This window comes from Lolium rigidum, chromosome 1 (genome assembly GCF_022539505.1).
Source record: "Lolium rigidum isolate FL_2022 chromosome 1, APGP_CSIRO_Lrig_0.1, whole genome shotgun sequence".
NCBI lineage: Eukaryota > Viridiplantae > Streptophyta > Magnoliopsida > Poales > Poaceae > Lolium > Lolium rigidum.
Window position 1 is genome coordinate 38631915 of NC_061508.1, and position 11839 is coordinate 38643753.

General features: G+C 46.1%; 2 protein-coding genes across 2 annotated transcripts; one reads left to right on the top strand and one right to left on the bottom strand.

The window, feature by feature from the left end:
* The first annotated feature begins 1933 nt into the window (after nt 1-1933).
* LOC124706823 (galactoside 2-alpha-L-fucosyltransferase-like) lies at nt 1934-3730 on the top strand. The gene is made up of 2 exons (XM_047238495.1): nt 1934-2177; nt 2280-3730. Exons 1-2 carry the CDS (start codon nt 1934-1936, stop codon nt 3728-3730), a joined length of 1695 nt encoding a protein of 564 aa, XP_047094451.1.
* Nucleotides 3731-6993: 3263 nt separating this feature from the next.
* Nucleotides 6994-11616, bottom strand: LOC124685229. Its single transcript, XM_047219559.1, has 2 exons — nt 11335-11616; nt 6994-7281 (listed from the first exon to the last, which is right to left on the bottom strand). The coding sequence occupies exons 1-2, from the start codon at nt 11513-11515 to the stop codon at nt 6998-7000; spliced, it is 465 nt and encodes a 154-aa protein (XP_047075515.1). The 5' UTR covers nt 11516-11616; the 3' UTR covers nt 6994-6997.
* Between the last annotated feature and the right edge of the window lie 223 nt (nt 11617-11839).

Here is an 11839-nt window from a genome sequence, read left to right on the forward strand (position 1 = left end):
GCTGACCATATTGAGAAAATTAGATCCGTAAAGTCAGGCATGACTGAGCCACGACTTCTCAAATCCGTAAAGCTTTTGAGGAGGGGGCAAATTATGGCCAGTATCTAAAAGAAGGGGGGATATTTAGGAAGAGCTTGAACAAAAGAGAGGGGAATGAAGTTCCCAATCAATAGTTGCAAACACCTTACATATGTGTTCTAATGCATCTATCGTGGTCAATATAGTTAACATCCCACTAGGCAAGGCATATGGGACTGGCCCGCTCTTTTTGGGTGTGCAATCAATGGCGTGGGGATTATGGTAGGCTACTATTGTTACTAGTGTTGTAATGTCGATGTTGCATGTAATAAAATTCTAACGGCCTTATGAATGTATTCCCATATGTCTATCGTGGTCAATGCAGTTTAACATCCCACTAGACAAGGCATGTAGGCCTGGCTCGCTTTTTTAGGTGTGCAATTTTTTATCAGTGGCATGGAGACTGTCATAGGCTATTAGCAACTTGTTAGCAGCGTTCTCTACCAACGTCCTGACACCCAATGCTAGTAGTACTTGCTCCGTTCACACAAAAGAATATCTTAACTTTGGTAAAATAGGCGTGTATCTAGATTTGTTTTATTGTGCAAATAAATATAAATTTAGATAAAGTTGAGATATTTTTTAATGAATCGAGGGAGCAATATTTTCAACACGTCACTAATAAGCTTTTTTGTAAGTAGTCTTATTAATACATGACACACTCACACTCATAAAGTGTGTAGAAGAACATGATGCAATTGTCTCTCAGCTTCTCTTCTTTTTTATTTTATCTCCTTTAACTCAGCTTAAATATGTTATTTCAGATTTCTTATGTCACCTTATTATGAGGTTGATCCTTTAGTACCTTGTTTCCATTGACTTTTACTTATTTATCTTCTTAAAATCGTGTTTGACATTGACCGAGTTGTAATAATTGGGTCTTTGCCCCCGATAAGTATAGAGCCAAAGAGTTACGATCTCCTCTTTATATATGTGGTGTCGTCAAACCAAGGACCAAAACTAGTTGGTTTGGATACCCCCATCATCACATTAGCTAGGTCGAGGGAATGAACGTTGGTTCACTACTACACCTATTAGACTGCTCATAGTGGGAGTAACTTAGCTAGTAACATCACACAACCTAAGGCATTTTGGTGACATGGCATGACAATGAATGAAGAAAGAGATTGAGGTGGTAACTAGCTATGTTACTATAACTTCACACACCCAAGACAAGTTGAATCTAAACCATAGTAAATGACACAATGCATGACACCATATATTAGTTACTACCCACTATGGAGGTAGTAACTAGACTAGTAACATATGTCATGTTACTAGTTTAAGTTACTCCCCACTATAAGTTGGTTACCTCATCGCTGCTAATAATTTTCTTGGTATGCAAGCCAACTTGTAGAACGGACGAAGGGCGGTCGTCGGTGGGAGACCGTTTGTATTTTGTCTTGTTTAGGGCGACCGTTTGTAAACAGCGTCGTAGCGCCTTCCACCGATCTGTCATTTAACAACTGATTCCCTGCAACGAATTGAGCAAACAAATCACACAGCCCAATGGGCCAATTACGAAGCAGCTAGTAGCAGTGGACGGTTAACCATCACGCTAACATGGCTACTTGGAGTTTTTCTTAATCTTGGTACTTGCGTTTACTTCGTGATGATGATGATGATGATGACAAGTATAGTATCATCAAGTACAGAAATCTGTACCCGTCAACCTCCAAAAAAAGAAATCGATCTGTACCCGATCGAATGCAAGACGTGTATTTAATTTACATTGCAGAAACTGGTTTGTTACTGAAGTGAGAGTTCTCTCGCATTTCAAAACAAGAACGATTCAGAGACGTCCATAGCTAGGAGCCACTACAAGTGAAGTATCATCTGACGAAGCTAGCCCAAGATGAACACCGATGGCAGCAGGGGAGGGCCGGATTTGTTAGAGATTGAGGAGGCAACGTCGTTCACGGTTAAGAAGGCGAAGAAGCCGTCCATTGTCTGCGTCACACGATGGAGCTCGGTGGTGAACGCTGTGGTGGTGGCCTTGATCATGATGATGCCACCCGTCCTCCTCATCTTCAGCGGCCACCTCGACGATCCGGCGGTATGGATCAAGTCCGCCGTGGCCGGCTTAGGAGCTCGACGAGGTAGTTGCAATTGGGAGTGGTCACCGTCGGCATCCAAGCGACATTGGTTCACCTCGATCGGTGAATTAGCATGACTGAAATTTTGATGCATTTCACTTGCAGAATCAAGGAAGGACGTGCTTCTGGGTGGCCTGCTCCTTCCAGGATTCGACGAACAGTCCTGCGCCAGCCGGTACCAGTCCGTGTACTACCGCAAGAACATGACGCGCTCCCCGACGCCCTATCTCATCGAGCGGCTAAGGGAGCAGGAGGCGCTGCAGCGGCGGTGCGGGCCAGGCACCGAGCCATACACGAGAGCTTCGGAGCGGCTGAAATCCGGGGAGAAGAACGTTGACACCGTCGACGGCTGCAGCTACCTTGTGCTGCTAGCATACCGCGGCCTGGGCAACCGGATACTCGCCACCGCCTCGGCCTTCCTCTACGCCATGCTCACCAACCGCGTGCTGCTCGTCGACCGGGCCAAGACCCTGGGCGACATCTTCTGCGAGCCGTTCCCGGGGACGACATGGCTGCTCCCTCTCGACTTCCCGCTGGAGGGGTACAGCGACCTGAGCGAGGAGGCGGCAGAGAGCTACGCGAACGTGACGCTGCGCAACAACACCGGGCCAGCGTCGTCGGAGCACCGCTTCGTGTACATCACCCTCGACCACGGCGCCAGCGCGGCCAACAGGCTCGCCTACTGCGACGACCACCGGCAGTTCCTCCACCGGGTGCAATGGGTGGTCCTGAGGACGGACTGCTACATCGCGCCCAGCCTCTTCCTCAACCCGGCGTACCAGGAGGAGCTCCACCGGATGTTCCCCAGGAAGGACGCCGTGTTCTACGTCATCTCGCGGTACCTCCTCCACCCGACGAACGACGTCTGGGGCATGGTCACGCGGTTCTACGACTCCTACCTCAAGAACGCCGACGAGACGCTGGGCATTCAGATCAGGGTATTGGACGAAGACACGCCGCCCCAAAACATCTTGGATCAGATCCTCGCGTGCACGTCGCAGGAGCACCTGCTTCCGGGCGTGGTGGTGGCGGGCGCCGGAGGAGTGCCGCCGCCGCTCCAGACCCGTGCCCGAACTAAGGCCGTCCTGGTCACAGGGCTCAGCGGGTGGCACCACGACAGAATCCGGGAGATGTACTGGCAGTCGGCGACCGCTGACGGCGAGGTGGTGAGCGTGCACCAGCCGAGCCACGAGGAATTCCAGGAGTTCTTCCTGGCCATGCACGACATGAAGGCGCTGGCCGAGATGTACCTGCTGAGCATGACCGACGCCATCGTCACCAGCGGCTGGTCGACGTTCGGTTATGTTGGCAGCGGGCTCGGCGGGCTCACGCCGTACCTCATGATGAGGCCTGTGCACCGGAAGCTGCCCGACACAAGATGCAAACGGGCCATGTCTATGGAGCCGTGCTCTCAGGGGCCAGCATACTTCGAGTGCACCAGGAAAGAATACAATATGGTCCTCCACACCAATAATATGGTGCCTCATGTCCAGGCTTGCGAAGACATGGCTTGGGGATTAAAACTCACTGAGCCCATAGCCGAGAAGGAAGTGTAGACATTTGGACCAGTACACCTAGATTGATATTGTTTTGCAACTTGAAAATGACTTGTCTACTACTCCCTCTGCTTCATTCTATAGTATATATAGTTTTTTGGCACGGAAATTAGCGCAAGAGTATTTTTTACACAAGATTCCCTAGCTGAACGATTTGAGATCAACATAAAATTTTGGAAATCCATATCTTCCTAACTTACCATAACAAATCCCACAAATCTCTCTTGTTGATTCTCCATATATGTGCAGCCAAGTTCAATTAAGAAAAGTAAAACATTGTTGCCTAATTTTAAGAAACCGTTGGGGCATGCATTAGGAATCTCAGTTAATTGTTTTCAATTTTATATAGATTTTTTCTCACGCATGTTGTGTGGGAGCTGAACGGGGAGGAAGCCAAGCTACAACCTTATATTCTGAAACAAATGCTAAAAATCTATACGCACTATAGAAAGAAACGGAGGGAGTATCAATAATTGTGAAATTCACGCTTAATCTCTCCCTCCTCTCGCCGCAGCGGGCAAAGCTTAGCCGTTTGCCGATTTTCCAAAATTAATTTTTCACTAACTAGTAAATTTCGGAATCGGCCCAGACCATTCGGAGCCCTTTTTCGGCCTAGCCTGACCTCATATTTTATTTTATCTATGGTACCTGATAACAGCTCCCCCCCCCCTCGCTATTTACTGCCCTAAAAAAAGATGGCAATTTAGGTTCAAATCCTCGAGCCCTCTAACGCAATCGTCACCCCCCTCCACCGCAACAACGCACAAACTTAGAGCATCTTTAACCGCGTCCCTTAAAACGTACCGGATTTAGCGTTTGGGGATGATATTTCTTCGTGCCGCATTTGGGGTATCGCTGCCCAATCGAGTCCTTTTTTTGTTAGAGTATTCAAAAACACAACCATTTTATTAAACATAACATACAAATAAATATGTTTACTAAAATTGTTTTCAAATTAAAATACAATAAGCAATAAGAAACTAAACAAATATAATAAGTGGGGCTAGATCAAGGCACCGCCGCATTTGCTGATCATCCTTTAACCCTCACAAATGCTCAACGAGATCATGTTGAAGTTGCTCGTAAACATTGTTGTCACGGATATATGCGTGCATGGCGAGGAAATCAGCAAAATTAGCAGGCACCTCATGATCAACCTCCGCAAGAGGATCCTGACACTCATAGGAACCAACATGTGTCCTGAACCGATTCTTGCGGTCATCCTTGATGATCATGTTGTGCAACACAAGTCTGTATCACCTCCCACATTTGGTCGTGAGACCAGTTTAGACCAGGGTACCGAACAATAGCAAATTAAGCTTGAAGCATACTAAATGCCTGCTCGATATCCTTCCCGCAAGCCTCATGTCACAAATCAAAGTGGCAATTCTTCTGACCTGATGGCACCGTGATTATTTTGACAAAAGTCACCTATTTTGGATATATGACATTGGCTAGATAATAGTCTTTGGTATATTGGCCATTAATCTCATAGTGGCATGGTGGAGCATGACCTCCCACTAGTTTGCTAAACACCGAAGACCGTTGCAGCACGTTGATGTTATTGTGCGATCCCGCCATGTCAAAGAAAGAATGCCAAATCCATAGGTCATAATCTGCCACAACTTCAAGCACCGCACCAATATCCATGACAGCCTTTGTATATACCTTGTCAAGCAAACGAGCGGTTCTTCCATGATCAGTGCATACAATTGATGCTTCCAAGCATCTAAGGGAATTCTCTTGCTACATTTTGGGCCATAATTCTTGCAGTCTCTTCTTCAATTAGCCCTCTCAAGTAGTACTTGCCAAACTTTCCCACCACAGGTCGACTCACTCATGCGAAGGTAGTCATCATGTGTATCAGCAGGCGCTCCATATGCAAGCATCCTCATAGCGGTGGTGCACTTCTGAATCGACGAGAACCCCGCCGTGCCAACAGCGTCGTGCTTCAGTTTGAAGTAGGGATCGAAATCTCGAACGCCGTGGAGGATATTCATGAAGTTCATTCTATGCCGACGCCGAAAATTGTCAGCATGTGTTGCGTCGTGTTGCGTCATCTGCGAAGTAGTTGTTGTGCAACATGGTATGCCCCTCCATCCTCTGGCGAGGCTTCAACTTCTTTCTTCCCGCCTTTGAACCTCCACGGCGCGGCCTCTTCCTCTTCTCTGTGTCAGCGTCAAGCATGTTTTGGAGGGACGCAATGATCGACAAATGCTCCTGAAGGTCATCGTCGAAGTCTTGCTCGTCCTCCATCATTTGGACGATCATCTTGTCCTCGCTATCCATGTATGGAGCAAAACAATTGGTTAAAATTCATCTGCGGCAGAGGAGGCAACGAACAACGACATGTCGCTCCTACCAGACAAGCCGCCGAACACCTTCTGTGCGCAGAGGAGGGCGGATTTTGTGGTGCGTTCTAGGACGCGTTGGCGAAGCGGCGGCGGCGAGAAATACGGCGAGGGAGCCAACCGTTACAACGGTGCCCGACTCAGGAGAGATTGGCCGTCGAGACGGCCGGCAAATCGAGCCACAGCGGAGGGGTGGGAGGCACGGGAGGGGAGGCGCGATGAGAAATAAAAGACGGGAACCTACAGTTCTAGATTTGGTCGCCGATAGGTGGGTACCCGCATGTTTTCTCACTCTGTCCGACGCGCCCGGAGCGTTCCCTATGAAGCAGGGACGGGCTCACGGCGCCGGACAGCGTATTGAACTGTGTCGGGCGAAAAGGGGCTTTGGGACACGCTCAGGGCGATAAAATGTCCGGCGCACCCAAAAACCTTTGGGGACGCGACTGAGGATACTCTTAAGCGAACAATCCCACGACAATAGCATGACTAACGGCTCTACCCCTCCGTCATCGCCGCAACAGTTGTACTCGCCAGACATCACTAGGTCTTACTCGACTTTGTAGCATATGCCTACGACTCTAGCGTCACCTTCTTCGCCGTCTTCCTTTGTCCACCTCACGGTGGTGACACCCCTGTTGGGAATCGGTGATCAGTCTCCGCCTTCTTTCAAGCGGTCTGCGCCGCCGCCCACGGGGCGTCGAACGAAATAGACGGAAAACATATACTGTAGTAATAATACACAATCGTTATGCATTCAACATCAAATCACTTCAAACGACGACATGAGTAACAATCTACACGCAGCAGATGATTACAAGAACAGGTCGGCCAACACATTCCCTATCCACATCGTACATGTTTACCTATATCAAACCCTGTAACGAATGCACCCTGTATATTTGCCAACTCGTGTCATTTAGCTACAGTAGAGAGGAACATTCACAGGCTTGTAGAGGAATGTCTTGACGTTGTGCGAGTTCCCTGACTGTTTGTTGTATGTGAACTTGACCCCAGAGTGTGCATCGCCCCTCCTGGTGCAATGGTGGTGGAAGCTGCTGATGGGCCTTGCCAAGCATGACTCCCACCGGTCGCTCTCCGGCATCGTCTCTGCAATACTATAGATACCCTTGGAGTTTGTGAATGCCTGGTAGTTGATGACCTCACCAGATTTCGTAATGCACAGGACAGCAACTTCGGCACCTATAGCGCCACAAAGACATACATGAGCAAGAGGAGAATATGAATGATTGTCTTACAGAAACTTGGATTGCGCACAACGTAATGTGCAATCCAAAGCTAATAAACGAAAATGGGGTAAGAGAAAGACTAACTAGCAGTACATGGGAGATAAAGTTCAAGATATGAGGGGAGAAAGAAGCAGTGTCAGCAGTGGGATGGAGAGGCCCAGAGGGAACCAAAGACAGCTTGACTCAACTCTAGGAAATGGACACCGGCGACTCAGGTGATAACTCTAGGAATGGCCACCGGGAAGTGCTGGACCAGAGTAGCAAAATATAGGCATCTCAATATGTTCATACTGATACTTTATCTTTTGGCTCATAGATTTTCCTTCTCGTTGGCATTCATGCGTCATCTGATTCATCACTCGACAGAACCAGAACAAGCAGATCTTTTCAGATTTCTTCCTGATCTATGGATTTTTTGTTTGATGAGCAAAGACTCAAGGCTGTCTTTAGTATATGCTTTTGCGTGCATTAGGGCATGTAACATGTAACTTACATGGTAGGAGAGTCAGTATCCTAGCCTTGATTACTTGGTACAGGCTATTATATAAGTCAGTACGTGATAGGAAAATGTCAAGCTCTATGCAAGTTACAGAGCCTCTAAGCTTCGGCTGGGACAATACCAACTGAAGCCTGGAGGGCCGCCTCCCCACTTTTCCTTCTGATCAGTAGTCCCTGTTCCCAGGAGTACCTTAAACCACCACGTCAGACCCTATGCAAGTTTCAGAGCCTCTAAGCTTTGGCTGCCACAATATCAACTGAAGCCTGGAGGGCAATTATTTGTTCCCCGATTTTCCTTGTAATCAGTCCCTGTTCCCAGGGGTAACTTGAACCTCCGCTAACCCAGTTTCAAATACCACACCATTCACATGCCGTAGAAAAGGCTCCAAAAGCCAGTGTTTTTAAACTGAGGTAAAAGCTCCTGCTTTTTAAACTGAATCCCTGCAATTTGTTGCTGCTTCTGGTTATGGACAGTAAAGCAACTATTTTATTGTTTTCTTATTAGTGACTGTGATGCTGTAACTAGGTGCGTCTGCTCCAAGGTTGTCAGTTGTGATTTTGGTCACTTTCAAGCAGAGAAGCATGATAAAAGTTGATACGAACCACCTTTTGGGCTTCTCTTCTAAAAAGGCACTTCAGTGGTTAAGTTTCTTCAATGTTGTCTTGCTAGCCAATAAATTTCAATGCAAAAAGTTGGTTTCTACTTTTGAATTCTTGTTTTTTAACTGCAGCCTAGACATGCTAAACTTGTCTGGGGTTAAGCTAGGATTTGGGTAGTTGGGACATACACCAAATGTGACAATGGCAAGCAGGATGTGTACAGTGCATGCCTTGTTTTTTTTTTTTTGGCTCTTTTGGTCCTGGTTAAAACTGATGGTGGTTGCTCTCTCCTTATTTTTGTGGTAAAAGCAATACTTAGCTTGGTTTAACGGTTTGATCCCCCTGGGTCTTCACTGATTTTGACAGATATGTTTTGTGGGTTGCTTTTTTGCTTACGTTACTTGCACGAAAATGAAGGTGTCAATTACAATCCAGATGTGCACCATTAGACTAGAACAACTGATTATATGTTTAGTATAATTCATGGTCTATAGTATTACTGATTTTGGAGGACTGTTATAAGCGTCGACGAGGCAGCTGCAAGGACAAGTGTGTGGTGAGGTGGTGAGGGTTGTGCTGATCAGTCAAGGACTCAAGGTGTTACTTTAGCATGGATGTGCCTATTTCTGTTGCATATGAAGAATAATGTTGTGCCACAAGCTCATCTTTCAGAACCAATATATTTATCTTTGTGTAACTATGCAAAAAATACCTATTTTGATGTAAATCTTTTCTAGTGCATTCTTTGTATTGCAGTCAACAGTGTATACAAATCACTCATGCTTTTTTAATTACATCATGGGGTGGTCACTGGGCAAACAAATAGGTTAATCTTTTTCTCCAAATGATAATGGTTCAATTAGTTTATTACCATTGCTATACCTATCTTCTTGCATTATGTCTACCATTATGAACCTGTTGTAAGAGAGTGAAAGTGTGTCCCAGCGGGAGCAGTACATGTATACATATGTAAGCCTATTCTGCGCCTGTTATATTTATGGAAGTTATTTCGCTTCAACATTTTTGCTGAATTCATTTATCACCTAAGTGTGTCTTTTGCATGCGTGCAGTTGTTTCTTTGATTAATGAGTGTGTTTACCACTGATTTATCAATGCAAAAGGTGGACCTACAACCTAAACCCTGCTTTTCATATTCACGGTCATAAGGAGTGTGTCTTTCTATAGGGAGATGCATTAGCAATTCTTACGAGCGGCCGAATAATAAATGTGTGGTCCACAAGTCCGTGACTCAGTTGCTTGTGGTTAACAGACTTAAAGTCAGTGAATCTCAGTTGCATATAGTGACATGGGTAGCAAAATAAGATACTTCCTCTGGTTCAAAATAATTGCTCAAAAATGGATGTATCCACATACTTAAACATGTCTAGATATATTCATTTTGGGGTAATTACTTTGAACCGGAAGGAGTAAAATTTATGGCTTGAATTCTATCGATTCCACCAATAGCACCAATGGCGCAACGGGTCTGGACCAACAGGAAGAGGAGTATTCCTTCTATTATAGTTGTGTACGCAGCACCCACATTTTGCGAAACAAAAGAACATCCAAAAGGAGTTTTTTAGCTGACAGTCATGACAGCCTGTAACATGGGAGCGGGACTTCAAGTATACGAGTGAGAAGACAACTTAAGAGTATGCTAAAGCTGGATGAACTCGCGAAGAATACAAACAAAAAAACAGCTTAGGAAATCTAGCTTGCCTACATCTTGGAGCATATGAAACAGAGAACCATGTGGTTCCAAGAAGCCGACATGCAATTCCAGTGCTTTTTTCTACATATATCTACTAACTAGGGTACCTAGGTTACGTAGTTGCTTGTATATAACAAAGGTTCGGTCAGTGCTCTGCAAGGAAATTCAGAGATCTGGTTGCTTATGCTCTGATATCTGTATAATTAATATGCTCGTGAAGTCGTGATACCTTTTCTATTTGCAGTTTCTGAATTGCTGCTATCGCTGTAACTATGTTCTTTACATTCAGCTTTATGCTGGCTTTAGTTTTACCTGTACAATATTGTAGTTCCTTTATTTTTAAAGCTACAGAGCTCCAAATTGTAAGATTTATTTGTTAATTCCTCCTATTGTCTTTCTGTCTTCGTCAATTCATCATCTCAATTTGACTAATCAGAAACTGTCAAACAGTGCAACATACATGCATGCCCTTTAACCGTCAGGAAAAGCGTGGAACTCAGCATATTATTGCAATATGAGCTATTTACTACCGGTGCGACCTTTTGATTCTATCCTCTGTGTTGTATATATTGGTACTGGTGATTTCCTGATCAACCTCTCATGTACAATAAACGTATCAGTTGTATCCTCTATGACCCAGTACAAAACAAAATCCTTTGTTAAATAGTTTTTTTTCACCACTTATGCACCCCCTACAAATCTTTTTTATCTGTTGAGGCACCCCCTAGGCACCCGGGTTCCAAATGCTCTAGCTCCGCTACTGCTCTGTGCTATGTGGGCTATTTACTATCGGTGCCTTTGCGTTTTATTTCTTGCTGAATATCACCATGTACTGATATTACTGATAAGACATATGGCTTCAATTCCAGCAACCTACGAAAGCCTTCACGTTTGCTTCTCGCTTCCTATACGCCTAACAAAGGCTAACAGTTCAATCACAATTCCCCACAGGAAATTTCCACGGAATAATACCAAAGCACTCTCGGATTCTCCACGCAAGAATTTCTCCACTAGAGCACAACTGGCCTGCTCAACGTTTCAACCCCTGTACCAGGAAAACCAACACCTAAATTTCGAGATACCAAACAGCTGAACCAGGTTCCGTAGGATCCAAATCTAGCTCGGTGACAAGGTGAGCTCAGAGGACGGCGATGGAAACTAGATAAATCCGAAGGAGGAGAGGTTGGTTGGGCTGACCTTCGAGGATGTGGTCCTCCGGCCCGATGGCAGAGTCAGCGCAGACGTCACAGACAACGCGGCCGCGGATCTCCCCCGTCCACGCATCGGCCGCCGGGGCCGCAGCCAAGAGGAACGCGAGGAGGGCCAGGTGGAGGAGGAACAGACACCTGTGAGGGAGAGGACACGGCGCCGTCGCCATGGATTCGGTTGCTCGTCGAGCTACTCTTTCCTGGAGCGGTAGGTGTGGAATGGAACTGTGACGGCGAGGACTACGCGGCCGGTCGGTGGCGGCTCCTAGATGAAGAGAGGTTTTAGCATATAACACCACTTACTTGTTGGTGCCCTTTTTGCACCAAACCACAACCCAAACTTTTTGTTGCAAGGAACACCAATGTTTGAGTTAATTATTTGCATGGAGCACAAACACCCATAGTTAGCTACTTTAATGAATAATTAGATCATTGGGCCCATTGTTAGCAGACGTGGCATCACTTACCGCCCAACCCCGCCGCCTATGTCATTC